At 38.2% G+C, this 21,272-nt stretch overlaps 1 protein-coding gene across 3 annotated transcripts in view; it reads left to right on the top strand.

The window, feature by feature from the left end:
• BTLA (B and T lymphocyte associated) overlaps nt 1-8,655 on the top strand; it is a 35,423-nt gene extending 26,768 nt beyond the window's left edge. For 2 of the 3 annotated variants that reach the window (XM_023213132.1, XM_023213123.2), the window contains 3 exons: nt 1,542-1,685; nt 3,078-3,124; nt 6,476-8,655. In XM_023213132.1, the coding sequence (XP_023068900.1) occupies nt 1,542-1,685; nt 3,078-3,124; nt 6,476-6,751 (467 nt within the window). In that variant the 3' untranslated portion in view covers nt 6,752-8,655. The remainder of the gene's footprint in view (nt 1-1,541; nt 1,686-3,077; nt 3,125-6,475) is intronic. The other variant, XM_031935131.1, reaches the window with a different exon arrangement.
• Nucleotides 8,656-21,272: the final 12,617 nt, after the last annotated feature.

Genomic DNA, 21,272 nt, shown 5'->3' with positions numbered 1-21,272 from the left:
GCAGTGGTTTGACTGATCACTAACTAAACAGCAGCTGCAGCATCAATAGACAACATTTGTTACCACTCTGGATAACCAAACCATTTTTTGTGCAGTTTCAATTGCCCTTAATCATTTTTACCCCAAACCCAAGCATCTAGCGAAACAAAATAACATTATAATAGAACTAATAGAATTTTTTTTTTTTTTTTTTTTTGAGATGGAGTCTCACTCTGTCACCCAGGCTGAGTGCAGTGGTACCATATCGGTTCACTGAAGTCTCCAGCTACCGAGTTCAAGCGATTCTCCTGTCTCAGCCTCCCATGTACCTGGGATTACAGATGCACACCACCACACCCAGCTAATTTTTATATTTTTAGTAGAGACTGGGCTTCATCATTTTGGCCAGGCTGGTCTCAAACTCCTGATCTAAGTGATCCACCCGCCTCGGCCTCCCAAAGTGCTGAAATTACAGGTGTGAGCCACCAAGCCAGACCTTAGAATATCTTACTCCAGTATTTTTCATACTGTGTTAATAGTAACCCAAAATTAAAAAAAAAAAGAAAAAATACATCTTACATCACAACCCTTAATACACACAAATATAAAAAAGTTTCATAAGGTCTTACTTAACTGTAAGACAGAGTTTCTCCATTGACATTTTGGTCTGGATAGTGTTTTGTTGCACTAAGTGGGGGTTGCATCCTGTATAGTATAGGGTGTTTAGCAGAATCCCTGGCTTCTACTCACCAGTTGCCAGCCTCCCTCCCCCTACCTTGTTACAGCCAAAAATGTCTCCAGACATTGCCACCTGTTCCCTGGAGCCAAAATTGTCCTGCTTGAGAACCACTGCTCTAGTGTGTGTGATGCATTCTGATGATTTCTATCCTCTTCTGTTTCCTTTTTTAAAATGCTATTTTTGACCTACTAAATTGTTTCACAACCTGCTAATGAGCTGTGAACAAGTGCAGACAAACAGGACCTCAATGCATATTAACATTGATCAATGGTAATGCGCATTAGCTGTGTGCCATGCAGAGCACTTTTGAGGATATCAAAAGTATTTGGTATTTGGAGATTCTGATGAGTTATGAGACAAGGAAAGGACATTGTGTTGAAGAAACTTGGATTTCATGTTACAAACATGTTGACTTGAGTTCCCATTGCCACTCACTAGCTATCTGACTTGGGTCTATTCTTGGGGCAAAATAAAGACAATGGTTTTCCTACTTAAGTGATGAATATGAGAGTTAGATACCATAAGTAGAAAATCTTAAAGAAGTACCTTCTGACAGCTATCATGAAGATTGTTCTGTGGAAGATTAACTCTATCAGAATAAAGAATTTCTGCAAAAGATAAATTATTGCAGAGCCACATCTGCTCAGCAAGAAAGTAAGAGGAGGCTGAGGGCACTGGTATTCTTGAGGAATGCCTCTGAAGGAGAAATGGGGGCATTGGCCTGAAATCTCCTTCATTCAAGTTCTGACAATGCAGAGGGGTGCTGCTGATCCCAATGTATCTCAGATTTCCTAACTTTCTTTAGCATTTACTAACATTCCAGATGTAAAAAGTGCCTCAGAACGACCCTCCAAGGACGAAATGGCAAGCAGACCATGGCTCCTGTATAGTTTACTTCCTTTGGGGGGATTGCCTCTACTCATCACTACCTGTTTCTGCCTCTTCTGCTTCCTGAGAAGGCATCAAGGTGGGTTCTATTTTCTCTCTGCCCCCAGTATCACACAGTCTTATTTCTGGGGCTAAAGGATTTTTACTTTCTTCCTGTTGTTTTCTTTCCCAATCCTGTAAACCATGGATAATGATTTTCTAGAAGACAACTCATACTTGTGCTAAAAAGCCAGATGGGTTGGTTGGGGCTTCCTTGAGTCACGAGAGAGGCATGCTTACCACAGCACAGTGTTCCAGCTAGAGTTGTGGCAAGCACAGCCCACTGCTGAGAATTCATCATTCTCTTTACATCAATCTTAGGTTTGTGTGAGAAAGAGCTCTTCTAAACCTTAACAGGATTGGAAGTTGAAACAATCTCTCAGATCAAGAGATCTGATTTATTTTGTATTATCCTCTTTTCACAGCCACACCACATCATGCCAGTCCCACACACACCCTTATCTGATTGAAGAACCAATGTTCCCAGAGAAAATTAATATGTCTGTACTTTCTGTTGCCATTATAAACATAGGCGTGACCTGAATCCTTACCCAACAATAATGCATTTGAAAAATGTGGGTTTGGCTATGATGGGAATGGTGTGATATTTTGAAAATAATTCCTTTCTACTTTTGTAAGAACTCCCTCAATGTCATGACCAAATAAGTAAGAGAGGAAAGCATAGAGAATTCTGATCTAGCTTTGGCCTGAACTACTTCAGTTTTCTCTTTCTTTTTTCTTCTCCTCCATTCTCTCCCATTCCTGTTTTCACAACACCAGCTACAGCGTAGTTACAGAAACTGAGCTAGATAGAGCAACACTTATTCTGTGTGTCACAGGAATAACCTTTGACTGGGCAAAAGTGCTTCTGATATTTTGGAGTGAGAACTTCTGGAGTTCAGAACCTTCTCTGGATTCTGAAGAATTCTCTCTTGCTCCAATTCTTCATCTGCAACTCCATGGCTCTTTCTACAGCCTCTCTGTATCTTTCATCATCTTTCTTGAGACTGCTGGAACCTCTCTCAGAACTTCAGAAAAGGAGTCAGGGATAAGTCTTTTGATTTACCACATCCAAAGTGAACTAGGTGGTAGGAGATCTTGGCTACATAGGTGACAGGACAGCAGCATTTCTGGCATTGAGTATGGAATGTCCCCAGAGCAAGGACTTCCAGTCTCTTGCAAGTGATATACTAGATCCTTCCCCTTCCTCTTAGATATGCCATGGGGCTATGTGGACTGAAAAGTGATGAACCAGAGAGAGAGCTGGTCACTGTGAATTCTCACAAACAAATGTGTGCTAGGCAAAGCAAATTAACAAGCCAAAACTAACAACACTATCCCTGGCATTCAACAGGGTAAGCATGGGTGGCAAGGTGGTTTACTTCTGCTTTCATTACTCCTTTTGATTACTTCTTTTCCTTTTGTCTTCCAGGAAAGCAAAATGAACTCTCTGACACAGCAGGACGGGAAATTACCCTGGTAAACTTGATGTATCTGTTGAAACAAACGCAATTTGTGTTATACTGTGTTTATGTATTTATTCAATGAATTTATACAACACTTACCATGTGCCAGGCATTATTCTATGTACCATATATATATAGCTATTTTTAAAGATGTGAATTTTGCATTCTGCTCTCTATGCAGCAAAGGCTCTTTAGGGTTAACAAGTGTCATAATAAGTGATTCTTTGGAAGTTCATGGGAGGCAGTCTAGATCCAAGACAGAAAATTCAGAGACTGAACCGTACAACCTTGACTCTGCTCTTGCCTGTTATGTGGCTTCAGGCTATTCATTTATTTTTTATGTAAACACCTTAAGGTCTTTCTGGAAGAGAGTAGGGAGCTGATGAAAGAATGAACCCATAAAAAACCTCATAAAATTGTTAGATATCTTCATAAATAGCACCAGCAAAATAGAGGCATGATCTTTGGCTTAGTTATTGCACAGAGGTCCCTGGCAATGTGTATGGGCTCATCAAGGAAGGGACCACCCAGACTAAAGGAAGGGAATTTTGAAGTCAGTCTTTCCTACGAGGTTTGGAAAATAAATGTAGGCTTTTCTTTTGAGTTGAATGTTATGGCGATATTAGAACTAAAAACGAATGCAAGACGAGGCAATATATTTGTGGAAAAGCATTCTGAAGCTCTCTAATTAAAACTAAACAGTCATAAATGAGACACTGCAAAGGAACTTGATGTGTACGTGTGTTTCAGTAAGGAAAAATAGTGATAAAGAGGTAGCAACCCTCTTAAAAATTCCACAAAAGACAAAGTCAATACAGCCAATAATAATATTAAATGGCATTCAACATTCCCCACCCAGCTGCTTAATTTTAAACCAAACCAAATACACTCAACTTGACAAACTTCTATTAAGTTTTCATGAGCATCAGTAGGTACTGCGTTGAGTGCTAAGGCTTTGTTCCCTCAAATAGGGAAATTTTCTTGAATGTTATTTTCTTTCTATAGTAAATAATAATAAAAATTGCATTTGATTACAATAAGGCCAGAGAGCTATGAAATTATTTAAGACAAAAATCTAAATAATTTACTGTGCAAGTAAAACCCAGGTTGGTTAAGCTGTGGACATTTTTCTTCCTGTGTAGGCTGGATAAATTACGATTTGAAGCTTAATTCAAAAGGGTATTTTCTGTATGTGCAATTGTTTGGGAAGTTTGTTTTAAAGTGTTTTTGCTTGTCACAAGAATCTGAAGATTTTTGCCCCATTTCAGTTGTCTAGCATTTCAGAAAATAATCAAAAGGATACCATATTAGATCCTTGGGGCTAAATATTTCTTAACGTAAAACTAGTATGGGAACTGTGGAGAAATCAAAGTACAGAAAGGAACTGGTACAAAGGTGACAGGAAAGGAACTGGTACAAACATAACAGGTACATATGAAAGCCAAAGCTCTGATCTTAATCCAGAATGATGCTTTGAGGGCATAAAGTGCTTGCCTAATAAAAACCACTGAATTGTACACTTAAAAGGATGAATTTCATGGCATGTGAATTATATCTAAACATATACTATAAATACAAATTTTAAAGTGCTTTGTATACCTCAATCTGCCATAGGAATGTAAGGTGGGATTGCTGTTTCCGGTTTTATCATCCCTATCCACCACATTGTGGTGCCCTGGCCTTGTGGCAGCCAGCCACTTTGACGGGGTGCCACAGCAGGGGTGCTGCAGAGCACTAGATTTTCCTTTGCTCCATTCACTTTAACAAAATTTTTCATGGAAATGAACCTTTTCTTGGGATGAGAGACAGGCAACTGAATTGACAGGCTTAAACAGATTGAAAAGTATCACAGGATCCTTGTTGATATATTGAGGACTAACGGCTATTTTTCAGTTCACTTGACAGCCTTCTTAAGTGTGCCACCTACTGAATTCAACCAGGCTCCTTCCAGTGGAGTTGGGAGTACTTTTTATCTTAGCCAAGCAACCTCTGCCTCTTTCAGTCGCTCAGCCTTACTGTTATTTCTGGGCAGCCACCACATCAGAGGGTGGCACTGTATCAGGAATTCTTACCTAGCTTCTCAGGGTAAAGCCAGACATGCTCGCATGATAGAGCTCTGCCAAGGAAATCTGCCACAGACATCCTACTGCACATAGCACAATGAGGATGACAAAGGACCAGATAAAGTGTGTAGATTTTCAGACTGTATACCTGATACCTTAAAGGAGTTAGGCTAGACGTCAAGAGCATAAATCGATGGGCAAAACTTGAATTTAAAGAACTGAAATAGCCCCTAGAATGAACACATCTTTGTCAGGTGAAACTTTGTATAGGTAGGAGTGGCTAATAAATAACTGCAGAGTGGGAAAACGTCAGGACTAATTTTACTGTTTGTTTCTACAAATTTACCTCTTTCTCAGAAGCTCTAAGATATTTGGCTATATTTGAAACTGTAAGAATTTTCTTGCCGGGTGCGGTGGCTCACGCCTATAATCCAGCACTTTGGGAGACCGAAGTGGGTGGATCACGAGGTCAGGAGGTTGAGACCATCCTGGCTAACACGGTGAAACCCCGTCCCTACTAAAAATACAAAAAAATTAGCCAGGCGAGGTGGTGGGCGCCTGTAGTCCCAGCTACTTGGGAGGCTGAGGCAGGAGAATGGCGTGAACGCGGGAGGCGGAGCTTGCAGTGAGCCGAGATTGCGCCACTGCACTCCAGCCTGGGCTACAGAGCAAGACTCTGTCACACACACACACACACACACACACACACACACACACACACACACACACACACACACAATTTTGAAAGAAATAACAACTGAAATATTGTCTTAGAACTTTTTCTAAGCTTTATCTTTCCAAAACTGACATCAATTCTTTAATTTGAGGTCTCAAATTATAATAATGTATCTTGCTAACTCATAATATTTATCCTTTCTGCCCCCTTAGGCGATATCTGTTCTGCTTTATCCTTAATCTTTTTATTCTAAACTGCATTAAATGCTATTCATCATATTATAAACTGCCTGACGTTTTCATAGGATATTTTTTGCTTTTTCCATCAATTTGGGCTATGCTTTTTATCTTGAAGGGGGATTAAAACATATTCTGTGACCTCAAAAGTGACCAGTAATAAAGCACAAAATAACTATTTAGAGGTGACATAGTGATTCTCAAGCCTTTCATCCTTTAATAATTGAGATTTAGCTGAAAACGTAGATGTCAGCAGCATCCATGAGGGACAGTTGATCATTTCTCACAATGGACATGACTCCATTGAAGCCTTTCATTCATAGTTTGCTAATGAATATGCACTACCATGCATAAGTGTCACTTAAAACCATCCTTTTTTTCTATTGTAGGTTGATGTTCCCTTTAAGAATGAGCAAACGGAAGCAAGCACCAGGCAAAATTCCCAAGTACTGCTATCAGAAACTGGAATTTATGATAATGAGCCTGACTTTTGTTTCAGGATGCAGGAAGGGTCTGACGTTTATTCTAATCCATGCCTAGAAGAAAACAAACCGGGCATTATTTATGCTTCCCTGAACCATTCCATCATTGGACTGAACTCAAGACAGGCAAGAAATGTAAAAGAAGCACCGACAGAATATGCATCCATATGTGTGAGGAGTTAAGTCTGTTTCTGACTCCTACAGGAACCATTGAATGATCAGTGTGTTGACATCACTGTCTGGGCCCAATAGGATGTCAAATAATATTTCTCAATTTGAGAATTTTTACTTTAGAAATGTTTATGTTAGTGCTTGGGTCTTAAGGGTCCATAGGACAAATGATTAAAATTTCTCTCAGAAACTTATTTGGGAACTTTTTATGTTATAGCCTCGGACAACAAAATCTCTCCAAAGCTGATTGACATCATGAATAGCAGAATAGTAGAATGTTTAAACTTTAGCTACATTTTACCTAATATACAAACTCGATCTTGCCTTTGAAGCTATTGGAAAGACTCCATAGGGAAAAGAGGTTTGTGTTATCTGCATCAGTTCACTACACACTCTTGAAAACAAAATGTACCAATTTGACTAACCAACCACAAATACAGTAATGATTGTATATTTCAAGTCAGTCTTCCATAATAATTTTTCCTGTGTCAGTCTAAGAATGGTGTTTCTTAAATGCAAAGGAGAAATCATTTTAGGCTTGATGTAAGAAAATGAAAATAATAAACGGTGCAATAAAAATATAGAATATACCAATTGGATGTAGGGTGGATGTTCCCCATACCTGGCAAACAAATGCTTATATCTACTCTGTTAGATTGATAAGTAAATATAGGTGTTAATGGAGCAGTCAACATATAGCACATTTATGAGCAAAGTAGAGACTCATGTTTGGATCACATAGACTAATGGATAGGAATGTGACATAATGCTGCTGAATTAATATATTTAATATACTTATGGGCATCCGAATAGTTTAAAAGTTAGAATAGGTATTATTGGGTAAGTGAAGATAGCTTAAACTGCTTCATGCTTGACTTGATAGCAAGTTAAAGTGCAATTAATGGAATGGAGGAAAACCCAGAATATTCAATTGGTCAGTAGGGGTCAATATGCTTTCATTCACCACATCTGCATCTTGCTGTTCTTCTTACTAAGGAATCAGGGCAAATCATCTGTAGTGACATATTTTAGTTTGCTAATCATCTATTTTAAAATACTGAGGTTGCAGCCACTTAAGAGTATAGCAAAAGATGGATTCAGATTTTTGGACTTTCCAAAGCACTTGAGCTAAATTATTTCAAAAAGAGTCTATAATTTTATTCAACAGTTTGAGACGATCAGAATTCTCAGGTGCTGCTACTGAATAATGTAATAGTCTTCATCCAAAGTGGATAGCAAAGGCTAAAATCCATTTGAACAAATATGTAAGCTGAGCTGCTGCACAAATGAATGTGATGTGTGTGTGTGTGTTTTAGGTAGAGTTGGTGACAACAGAAATGGTGCATGAGAAACTGATCAAAATGACATTACATTTTCAGTTTGCTTATGAAGCTCAAAATACTACAGTAAATGGGCCATTAAAGAAAATAATATGTGAAATTATGGAGTTGAGAGTATGCGTGGGGTATACATACAAAAAGAAAAAACTGAGGTTTTGTGGCGGAGAGATTTTCTTAAGTAACACTGGCATTTTTAGCTCCTTAGATTTGGGGGTGCAGATATCCTTTTGAGTCACTGTTATTTTGCCAATTACACCTAGAATTTTAAGCAAACAATTCGAGATAGGCTCTTTAACCAGGGTGCATTTGTGGACAACTTATGTAAGAAAGACATGTTAGAATAGCTGCTTGTGGTATTCTTAAAAATAGAAACAGGAAATATGGGGAGGATACATTTAGCTGTCCTCTTATCAGATGAACACACAAAGTTGAACAGTTCCTTTATGATTCTCTCAAACTTAAAAGCAAAATATTTCTGTCTTATTTAGCATATTCTTAGTATGTCTTATAGTAAAGATAATGCTGATAATGATTTGTCTCTAAGATTTATTAATATATTTGTACTGCTTGCCAAAATCACAAATCATTTATGTTTTTATTCCTTTTCCAAGTGGTGTCAGAGACATATATGCATTTTCCCAAATGAATCTATTTCACTATTATTTACATGGCTTACTTCATTAATTTATAGATGGTTTGAGAGAAAGAATATGTAGATAATTTAATGGTTTCTCACAAATTTTAAGCTTGTTGATTGTGCTCAATAAGAAGGTAAAGTTATTAAAACTTATTTGAAATCAATTTGGCATCTGCTTTTGTACCCCAAAATGTGTGGGCATGAATAGAATACTGATTCTTAAACCCCCTGACACATAAAAGTGACCTGAATAACTTGCTAACTGCAGACTATTAGCTTGCAGCACTAAGAAATTCTGATTCAGGAGGTCTAGAAAATGGTTCTGTAATCGTCATGTTTAAAAGACATGCCAATCGATTTTCATGTTTCCCAGTGTCCACAATTTGAGAAACCTAGTAGAGGCTAGGTTTGGTATATGTGGTTTATTTGATCAGTTTTGTGCACCAACCAAAACTATCTAGTCCCCAGAATGGATTCTCTGGTGTGATCATATCTATTTTGCTAAATATATCAACTTTTTTTCAGAGCACTTTTAGGTTCAGCAAAGCTAAGCAGAGAGCATTGAGAGTTTCTATACCGTCTTCCCTCACACATGCACAGCTTCTCCCATCATCAACATCCTGCACTTCAGTGGTACATTTGTTACAATCAGTGACTAGAATTGACATGTCATTATCAACCAAAGTTCATGGCTTACAGGAGGGTTCACACTTGCAGGTCTTTGGGTTTTGACAGGTATAATGACATGTATCCACCATTATGGTGATTGACAGAATAGTTTCACTGTCCTAAAAACCCTCTGTGCTCTACTCGTTTACATCTCCCTCCCAACCCCTGACAACCACTGCCTCTATTGTTTTGCCTTTTCCAGAGTGCCATACAGTTGGAGTCATGCCCCATGTAGCCTTTTCAGATTTGCTTCTTTCACTTAATAATATGCATTTAAGTTTCCTCCGTGTCTTATCATGGCTTGATAGTTCATTTCTTTTTAAAGGTAAATAATATTCCGTTGTCTGAATGTACCATAGTTTATTTATCTGTTCATCTACTGAAGGACATTTTTGTTGCTTCCAAGTTTTGACAATTATGAATAAAGCTGCTCTAAATATTCATGTGCAGGGTTTTAGAAAAACTTCAATTTGAAATTCAGGGGTACATGGGCAGGTTTGTTATACAGGTAAACCAGTGTCATGGAAAGTTTGTTGTACAGATTATTTTATCACTCAAGTATTAAGCCTATTAGTACCCATTAGTTATTTTATCTGATCTTCTCCTTCCTCTCAACCTCCACCCTTTAGTGGGCCTTAAATGTCTGTTGTTTCCCTCTATGTTTCCATGTGTTCTCATCATTTAGCTCCCACTTATAAGTGAGAACATGCAATATTTAGTTTTCTGTTCCTGCCTTAGTTTGCTAAGAGTAATGGCTTCTAGTTCCATCCATGTTCCTGAAAAGGACGTGATCTCATTCTTTTTTATGGTTGCATAGTGTTTCATGGTGTATATGTACCACATTTTCTTTATCCAGTCTTCCATTGATGGATATTTAGGTTGATTCCATGCTTTGTTATTGTGAGTAGTGCTGCAGTGAACATATGCCTGTATGTATCTTTAAAACAGAACAATTTATGTTCCTTTGTGTATATACCCAGTAACGGAATTGCTGGGTCAAATGGTAGTTCTGTTTTTAGCTCTTTGAGGAATTGCCACACTGCTTTCCACAATGGTTAAACTAATTTACACTCCCATCAGCAGTGTATAAGTGTTCCCTTTTCTTCGCAACCTCACCAGTGTCTGTTATTTTTTGACTTTTTAATAATAGCCATTCTGACTGGTACGAGACAGCATTGTGGTTATGACTCACATTTCAATTTTCATCTCCTTTGTGTAAACACCAAGGAGGATGATGGCCGGATTGTATGGTAAGAGTATGTTGAGTTTTGTAAGAAATTGTCAAAATATCTTCCAAAGTAACTGTACCATTTTGCATTTTTACCGGCAATAAATGAGACTTATTGTTATTTCACATCCTAGCCAGCATTTAGTGATGTCACTGTTTCAGAATTTTGCCATTCTAATAGGTGCGTAGTGGTATCTCATTGTTTTAACTTGGAATTCCCTAATGACATATACTGTTGTGCATCTTTTCATATAGTTATTTGTAATCCATGTATCCTCTTTGGTGAGGTGTCTGTTCAGATCTTTTGCCCATTGTTTAATTGGGTTGTTCATTTTCTTGTTGAATTTAAGAGTTCTCTGTATAGTTTTGATACAAACCTTTATCAAATATGTCTCTTTTTCTAGATTGCAAGTAGTCCTTTTCTTTTTTAAATTTTAGATTCAAGGGTTATATGTGCATGTTTGTTACATGGGTATTACATGTATAATGGTGAGTGTTGGGCTTGTAGTATACCTGTCACCAAAACATTGGACATTGTATCCAGTAGGAATTTTTCAACCCTCAACTCCTCCTCACTATCTTCACAGTCCCCAGGGTCTATTTTCTCCATCTTTACATCCATGTGTGCCATTTGTTTAGCTCCCACTGGCAAATAATTTATTTCTGTCTGTGGCTTCTCTTCCTCTCAGTATAATTCATAGCACTTATTTGTTATTATGTTTCCTGTAACATTAGACTGTGGGCTTCTTATGGGCAAGGACTATGTCACATTCTTCCTCAGTTTTTTAGCTCAGTGTTTGGCACATATTAGGATTAAATAATGTTTAATTAATGAATGACTGTATTTGCAAAGTACTCTCTTGATACTCAAAGGATGGCGCTCAAATCAGTAGCATGGGAATCCTCTGGGAGCTTGTTAGTAATGTAGAATCTCAGCCTTCACATGCTAAATAAGTATCTACATTTTAACAAGATCTTCAGGTAATCAGTATGCACTTTGATGTTTGTGAATCTTGTGTTCCACTTAACCTTTATGAACCCATCTTTCTCCACCCAAAGTCAGGTGTGGTAGGACTCCAAGTCGCATTTACAGGATAGACTAATTTAGAAAGTTCTATTTTAGGCAGAAACAGGAAAGGCCGCAAAGTAAAAATGACAAGTGAGAGAGCACAATACTATTTTGTAGAAGTTTTGCTAAACCTGAGAACATGAGAACTGAAAGTCCTGTGCTAGAAATCAACTTACAGTTTCAAAAATAAGTTCTGGGGGGTTAATCTTTAAAATCAGGCCCTTATTTTGAAGTTGGTCAGGTTAAACATTCCATGGCAATTGTTTTATCTGCACATAATTTATAACCACCTATTAGCACCTACCAGTTTGATAGGTTCTGAGGTTAGTATGGTTGAGAAAGATTTCATTCCTGCCTGACACTGCTTATGGTGTAGGTGAAGTAGAAGATAAACAAAAAATTATAATCCCATTGTTGAATTTTGTTGTGGAGATAGGTGCAAAATGTTGTGAAAACACCATCAAATTTTAAGTTTCTTGAGTATAAGAACTATGTATTCTTCACTGTAGTAGAATTCATGTTCCTAAGACTGAGGGTTTTGAGGTAACCCTAAATAGTCACATTCCTCTGGCTCTACAGATTCTCGGCCAACTGAAAAATAGAGGCATCAGCTTGGGAATAATATTAATAATAAAGATGGATATCAGCACAGCTTGGGCCCCAAACCAAAATATGTTTCCTACCCATTCCTCCACCTAATCTTGCTTGACTTTGGGACCCCTTTACAGGAGAGTTTGGTCTACAGAAAGATATCTACCCAGTCATGTGGGGATGTCAGCGTGCTTCAAGTTTCCTTGATTGCAAAGTGGAGTCAGAGATACAACTATAACCTCCTTGCCTTTGATGCAAGATGTTCTTTCAGAGGCTAATATGGTTAAAAGGGTGAGAAGCTCTGCGCATCACACCAGTATGTTAAATCAGTTCTCTTTCTGTAAGAAGCCTGCAAGAGGGCAGATCATAGGAGGACCTTTTTTTTTTTTTTTTTTTTTTGAGACGGAGTCTTGCTGTGTCGCCCAGGCTGGAGTGCAGTGGCCGGATCTCAGCTCACTGCAAGCTCCGCCTCCTGGGTTCACGCCATTCACCTGCCTCAGCCTCCCGAGTAGCTGGGACTACAGGCGCCCGCCACCTCGCCCGGCTAGTTTTTTTGTATTTTTTAGTAGAGACGGGGTTTCACCGTGTTAGCCAGGATGGTCTCGATCTCCTGACCTCGTGATCCACCCGTCTCGGCCTTCCAACGTGCTGGGATTACAGGCTTGAGCCACCGCGCCCGGCCAAGGAGGACCTTATATCATAGCTAAGGTGAGAACATGAGGAAAGAGAAACAATGACTTTTTCCTAGTTTGGTAAGTAATTGCTGCATGTTAAATTACTGAACTGAACGAATTAAAAACAAGAAACAACTGCTTCTTTCAGGGAAGTCAAAAAATGTCATTTGTGCCTTCTCTTAGAGCCAGAAAAAAGGGAGGAGAGAATTTTAAGTGCAGAAAAGAGCCATTCAAAACAGCATGGCACATTCTGAGATTGTTGGCCAGGTGGCCAGTGACTGTAGAGCAGGTTACAGAGAGGGAATTACAAAATATAAGACCAATTTTAGTTGTAATTACCACTTAAATACAATGTAGGTAGCCAAAGTTCTTTCCTGTATATTACACAAAACATTGTGAAAGATCTATCAGCAACGACTTTCTCTTTAAGCTTCTTGGCTGTCACAGATGTGCATAACTGACCTGCTGATAAAGGCACAGAATTTCTTTTTATTTCAGAAAATGTTATTAAAACTTATCCAAGTCTTAATAAATGTTTAACAGTTGATAAATGCTTTTATTTTGGGTTAAATACAGTATTGAGTAGAATTTTAGCAAACTCTATGAGGTCACAACCAAATAGAGGTGAGAAACCTTAAACTTTCTTATTTGCCATTCACAATCTACCTTAAAATAATTAAAAATGTTAGCTCCAAACTGGATAATGACAGACTGCGTTGTTTTTTAAACTTTTGGAAATGTGTGTTTTCGTTGAATAATATGCTATAATGCAATTGGACAACATCTGATTCCTAAGTTTATTTGAATAACATTGGTGTTTATTATGCATCTTAAAAAAAAAGTTAAAAAGTTCAAATTAAGTAGTATTATAGTCAATCTCTTCCAAGGAAGTATTCCAAGTAATAGTGGAGCTGGCCCACAGATTGACTAACTGCTATATGAAATTGAGACCTATGCTTTAGGGCTTTCTATGGCTCATAATCATATATTTATAAGCACTCCACAGTATTTTACATCTTATAATTCTTGATGATCCCTTGACAATAATAATAAAATGTTTATAATAATTGATATCTACCATTTATTTATTGCTTGTCTATGTGCCAAACACTGCTCTAAGTCTTTTAAATGTACAACTTTGTTTAATTCTCACAATCACCTTATGAAGTAAGTGGTTATCATTCTCATTCTACTGATCAGGAAACTGAGGCACACAGTCATCAAGTTAACTTGTACAAGTTCTCATCACTAATAAGTGATAGAAACTAAATCCCAACCTAGTAATCTGATTCCAGAACCTATATTCTTACCACAGCACCAACTTGAGGAGCAATGGAGAAGAATTTGGGATTGTTCTAGACTCTCTAGTATGCATAAGAAAACCTTAGATTTGTGCTGAAACCATCTCAGGATTGTCTCATTAAGCCCTGCTTAAGAGTGGTGATGCTTGCAATTGCCCAGTTATCAGTTGGGCCATCAGTAGAAGAAAGGAATTGAACTAAGCAAAGATCTGGCACTACACTGGAGAAATAATACTCATGCTGATGGCAAGGACAGATTACAAGATGGTCATCAGGGTAAGTGTGCACAGGAGAAGACAAAAATGAGCAGTCTCCAATCAGGAGGTCAGGAATCTAAATAACAATGTTCAGAGATTAGACAAGTGGTATAAGAAACTAGCACAGAGCCCAACAGCATGCAAGAAGCTGGATTCTGAGCCAATTGCATTTTAATGCAGGAGTCTCTAACATAATTCCCATTCAGACTGTGTCCTAGGCTGAGGTGGGCTTAAATCTCCAGATGAAAACAAATATTCAGATTTGTCTGGAGAAGAGAATTGAAGAATTAGAGAATCTAGAGGTTCATAACAGCAGTGATGGGAGAAGATATGGAGCTTAGGCAGACCCGACATTTGTCACTACAGCTCCCTGCCCCTGGAGAAGCATTGATATGTTGGAAAAACAAAGGAGAAACAGTGACAAAGTCAAAGAAAGAAGAGACTCAAGGACTTAGGAATAAACCATTGAACCAAAATTGCAGTTTTGTCATCTGTAAGCTAAAAATGCACCCTAGTGGTCTTGGGAAAACCAGAGTGTATCCCGTTCATTAAAACCCACATATCACACAAAATGTCCTAGTTTTAAAGTCTTTTTGCTGATAATACTTACAAGAACCCAGAACAACCTCCAAGTTCACGCGTTTTTTTTTAAAAGCACTGCCTATTCTGCATTGTATCTTGAATATCTTAAAGCATCTCAGAAATCTCAAAAAGTGGTACTATTAGTAGACATAACATACTTATCCACACAGTCACACACACATACGTACAGACATAAAAATTAATATATGTATATATACACTTAGTTCAAATAATGAAGACTAAAAATGTTTAAATGGCTACCTCTTAGAGGGAGGAGAGAATAGTGTGGAATAATTAAGGATCGAAATGAGACTACAGTGAATGTACTTTGGTGTAGAGTTTGATTGGAAATAATGAAAATTATTTGCATAATTAAATAATAATACTTCATAAATAAAAAGCAATTCCTCAAATTGAAAACAAACTGAAACAAACTTAAATTTATATTAGATTGATAGCATACCACACAGAATAATTATGTCAAATGACTTCAGTGTTTTGACTATACAACCTTGCAAGGATATACTATAACAACAAAAAGAACCATAAAGATATTTTAATCTTCATTTTGTGCTTGTCATGGTAATATTGATACTATTATTTTATTTTTTGGTTGTTTCTTTGTTTATTTTGAGACAGGGTCTTACTCTGTTGTACATGCTGGAGTATAGTGGTGTGATGATAGCTCACTGCAGCCTTGAACTTCTGGGTTCAAGTGATCCTTCCACCTCAACCTCCCGAAGTGCTGGGATTACAGGAAGGAACCACCATGCCTGGTGATATTATTATTTAAAAATAATATGTGGATAATACAGTATACAAGTATATATGTTAATATATTTAGAAATATAGCTTTCTTATATGCCAAAAATTAACAGAAGTATGGAATTAAAGATTTTAATGAAGAGCCCTGAAATCCAAGTTTTGAATTGGAAGTATATACATAAATTCCTAATTTTATTTATTAACTTGAAAGGAAAAAGGGCTTGTACATTTCTCTAATCATTAATGATTTTAAAGCCTTAAATAAAATATTTCCAAATGTAAATCAGTAAAATATTTAAAGAATAATATACTAGAACTAAGTGAAACACATCTCCAGGAACAACAAAAACAATACCTCCAGTAGGTAAAAGAGAAAAACAACCGTACAACTCTGTATCATATCCAGAATGCTAAAAAATTACTGTTCCTAGTCATTTATTAATTCACCCAACACATATTTTTGTGAAAGTCTGTTATATGCCAGGCCCTGTGCTAAGCTCTGTGGGGTTCAAAGAAATTTCTAGAAGACTTGTTGCCTGGTGAAAGAGCCATAAATAGGTAATTGTCTCACCTAATGGTAGCTGTGAAGACTGACGTTCATTTGAGTGCTCTGAGTTCATGGAAAGGCATCAATCTGGCCTCAGTGTGGTCAAACATGTTCAGAAGCAGTTTTTCTCATATGATACAAAATCAAGAAGCTATAAACAAGGAGAGATACTACAATTTGGTTCTCATAGATGCTTTTAATTAAGAGGCCTTGAGGCATGAAAACTAATGTGAGAGAAAAGCTACTTTTCTCAAACAGTCCAAAATCATTGGCCATCCTTCAGAATACAGTTGGATATACAAGTAGCTAATTTTATGTAATTCCAGCTATGTGCCAGGCAGTGTGCTACAGGTTTTGCATAGTTTATCTCATTTGATCCTTACAACATCCCTATGAGGTAGGAGCCAATGAAAATCTCAATTGATGAGAAACAGTGCTTAAAGAGGTTGCTCTTTTGCATAAGCCAGTTAAAGTTAGAATTCTGTCATTGACGATAAAAAATGTTAATTCATATATTTACTAAAGCAGGTCCAATTAATGATGCTTTCTGTTTGGAACATTTCATGAATTTTTCCTTGCCTGTAAGATCTTCCACCTAAGATGTAGAAGCAAAGGAGGATAGACCAAGGCTGTGTTGTCATGAGAGCTTGAGCTGCCCATAGCACTGCAAGTGGGTTGCCCATGGGTCATAGGATATGCAACTAAAATGGTACATCAGAGAAGTAGTATGCAGAGCAAATCTAAATCCATGACCAGGCAGATGGTCCAACCAGGTTGTCTGACTAAAGGGAATAAATAGAGAGAAATGGAAATGGGAAGAAAGTAGGTCAGAGTGGGTGGTGTGCTTGAAGCAAAAGGTAAGCAAAGAAGCTTTGAGGAAAACTTTGTATTATAGAGACATAGTGAGGGTGTTCATCCCCAGAAGATTCTTAATGAAGTCCCCGAAGCTTTTGGATTTTCAGGTTCCTCAACCTTTGGCTCTTTCTTACATTTAAATCATATCTGAGGACAATGGCTTTCAGTTCTGATTAACATTTCTGATGAAGTCTCTGCTAAATGTACACATTGCCAACGAATATCAGCCAGAATAGGAGACTTTCTTTTATGTGTGTGGCTGGGTTTTAAAGAGCCCTGTTGGCTACATCCTTGATCAGGGAGAGAACTACTTTGTTTGGATAATTATTCCACCTCTGTGTCATCCCACCTCCTGACAATGAAGTTCAAAGCACTCCTAGTGACTCCACTACCCTGTGACACCCAGAGAATCAAGAGCAGTTGGATATTGAGAGAATTTCCTGAAGTGTTTCAAGTTGGCTTAGAAGCAGTCTTAGCTAATTCCTTTAAAGAAAAAATATAGAGATGGGGTCTCACTCTGTTGCGTAGGCTGAAACGCAGTATTAGCTAATTCCTGACTGAGAAATGAATTTGTGAACACTCAGCAATAGAGGCAGTAGTCTACCAAAATACTGTACTCTGAAAAGCCAATTTGCCTATATCCTTTGGTTACAAAACATTTCTCCTTCCATCCCCTCTCACTTCTGACCCTGGGAATAGCGGGAAGAGGGCCCCGCCTTATTATTTTGGTCAACTCTCTGTGGGCTATTTTCCTATTTATTCTGCTCAGCCCAATTTCCTGGAGCCGGTCTCTATTCCCAGACCTCCCTGCCCTATTTTGGGAAAGTTTCTTCAAAGGACTTGGCCCTGCCTGATGGTTTCAGTCTCTCTAATTTGGGTATCTATAAACACAACTCCACTCTTCTTGTCCTTTTAGGACATTGCTTGGGTAAATACTTCAGCCTGGGACTGAAGGATATTGGCTTTATATTGGTTTGGGTTTAAGTGCAGATTCTCAGGGATGCTTTCTCTGCCCTGATTGGTAACTAGGCTCTTCCTACATTTTTAACAAATGTTATCACAAAATAAGTATTGTTATACATAGGGATTTACTTTATCAATGTGATTCGTTAAGTTCTCGTATTTCTGTTAGCCCCCTGTGCTTTCTGGCTCCCTTCTCTCTGTATGTCACCGAGCCAACTCTCTGTAGTCTCTTTTCCTAAACATCAACACAGGTAAGGGTAATAATCTGCACATTCTTCAGCAGGACATTTTAAAGTCTTTGCAATTTGGTTCCAGTTTACACCTCCAGCTTTATCTTTGCCACTTTCTTTCATATCCAATAGACAGAAAAACATAGCCAGAATCTAAGAATAGAAAACATAAATCATCTTAGCCTTAGAGTCCCTGAATCTTTGCAGAGATAGCAAGCACATAAATGGTCACTGATGTTTCAGTCGAATCCTGAATACCGTAATGCTTGCTTTCACACTGCATTCAGCATGTCTTTAAGTCTTTATAATCATAGCACCGTAAAATTGGTGTTGAGTTCTACTTTCCCAGTATGTGCATAGGGGAAACAAGAAGACACTCCTCTCCATAGCCTTCCTGCCAATTCACAGCCTGTAAGCTCTTTATGTTCCCATAATATTTTATACCTCTGTAGCTTCGAACATGCATTCTCTTCCATTTGTTGACTGCATGTTTTCCATCATTTTGCATCCTGGACAATACCCACTCATTTAAGATTTAATTCAAGTGTCATTTTTTAAATCAGTTCTTCCATAGGTTCTCCAGCAGAATTATTTCTACCCTACTTTGTGTTTCCTGACAATTATGAATTATGATTATTTCTTTGTGTTCTGAAAGTGATCTGACCCTTTCATTCACTTATCCCTTGAAGTCAGGGATTGTCTTCTTTATGTATATGTATTCGTTTCCAAAATAATGCCTGATACATACTGGACACACCACAAATATTTATTTTAAATAAATGTTATTTTGTATAGAAATCCACTGAATCAATAATTTCCATGAAATTGACCTTATTTATCCTGACATTTAGGTATAATCTGGTTTGAGTAATTTTTCTTTTTCTTTTTCTTTCTTTTTTATTTTTTTGAGATGGAGTCTGGCTCTGTCCCCCAGGTTGGAGTGCAGTGGCGCCATCTCGGCTCACTGCAAGCTCCGCCTCCCGGGTTCACGCCATTCTCCTGCCTCGGCCTCCCGAGCAGCTGGGACTACAGGCGCCCGCCACCATGCCCGGCTAGTTTTTTTTTTTTTTTTTTTTTTGTATTTTTAGTAGAGACGGGATTTCACCGTGTTTGCCAGGATGGTCTGGATCTCCTGACCTCATGATCCGCCCACCTCGGCCTCCCAAAGTGCTGGGATTACAGGCTTGAGCCACTGCGCCCGGCCTTTTTGTTTGTTTGTTTGTTTGAGACAAAGTCTCACTCTGTGGCCCAGGCTGGAGTGCAGTGGTTCAATCTTGGCTCACTGCAACCTCCACCTCCAGTGTTCAAGCGATTGTCCTCCCTCATCCTCCGGAGTAGCTGGGACCACAGGTGCATGCCACCGGGCCCAGCTAATTTTTGTATTTCTTTTCTTTTCTTTCTTTTTTTGAGATGGAGTCTTGCTCTGTTGCCCAGGCTGGAGTGCCGTGGTACAATCTCGGCTCACTGCAACCTCTGCCTCCTGAGTTCAAGCAATTCTCCTGCCTCAGCCTCCTGAGTAGCTTGGACTATAGGCACATGCCACCATGCCCAGCTAATTTTTGTATTTTTAGTAGAGACGGGGTTTCACCATGTTGGCCAGGATGGTCTCCATCTCTTGACCTCATGATCTGCCCACTTCAGCCTCCCAAAGTGTGGGGATTACAGGCATGAGTCACCATGCCTGGCCTTAACTAATTTTTCAGCACAATCTATCCTTATTTCCTAGTACCAAGGATATGGAATTTCTATACTTATTCTATGGTCTTCCACAACTGAGTTCCTATTTCTACTTGAAATGTCCACGATCTCAATTTTTAAAGCTTACCTGTAGAATTACTTTTGATCATTTACTTAAAGTTCTACCAAATAGAAATTCCAGACTAGATTCTGTCTTGATCTGGTTTAGAGAGACTTTTGGCTTAAGCTTTGTTTCCCTCTTAATTTCTTAGTCCCCATTTTAATCTACAGGCTTATGTTCTCACAAACCTAACCCATGCATCTGCATATGTGTTGGAGAGAAACTGATTCAGGGTATTAAGTGTGGGTTATGCCTCTAACTGCAAGAGAATTGAAGTACATGGAATGGCCTTTGGAGAAAATTAAGGAAAGAAATGAATTCCTTACATCTGAAAAAAGTTATTACTGGACCTTCCTATATCCCTAGCCCTGGGAAGACTATACTGGGTCTTAACTACCATGCTGACAAATGTGGAACATATTTAATAAGCATGAGGGAGAAACTGAATAGCTTGTGAATAAGGCATTTGCCTCATCCTCTCTGGGGTACCAACTTTTCAAATGAAAAATGAAGGCTTACAAAAACTGGCTGTAGAGATAACCTTCCTGTCATGCCCGTGACACTCAGTTACATCAGTCTATATGACATTCCAAAAAGTCACTTCTATTGATGAGTTTGTCTTCAAGACAAAATTTACATGCCATACTGGGGCTTGGTATGGTTACTTGGTTCTCTCCAAGTACTTGAGTGGCTATTTGGTTTTCTCCAATTCCTATATTTCATGTCTTTGATCCTATAAGAGGCCCAAGGGAGGACAGAAAAGTCATATAAACCATGGTTTCTGCCTTGTAGGAACACGCAATTTTGTTAAAAAGAAAGAATAAAATAAATTAAGAGAAACTGTACATATTTGTCAAATATAAGGCTTAACTATAAGTATGCATCTCTGAGTGATATATAACTATATTAAGAGTACTGAGGGTTCTTTTTATGGTTTGCTGTTTCTCTTCTGCACCATGTCTTCCTACTCTTGGATATTGATTTAGATTCATTTATCAGGCAACTGGAGTATTTGTTCCCCTACTTT

Source organism: Piliocolobus tephrosceles, chromosome 2 (assembly GCF_002776525.5).
Source record: "Piliocolobus tephrosceles isolate RC106 chromosome 2, ASM277652v3, whole genome shotgun sequence".
Taxonomy (NCBI): domain Eukaryota; kingdom Metazoa; phylum Chordata; class Mammalia; order Primates; family Cercopithecidae; genus Piliocolobus; species Piliocolobus tephrosceles.
The sequence above is the reverse complement of the archived record's forward strand: the minus strand, read 5'-3'. Positions and strand labels throughout refer to the sequence as shown.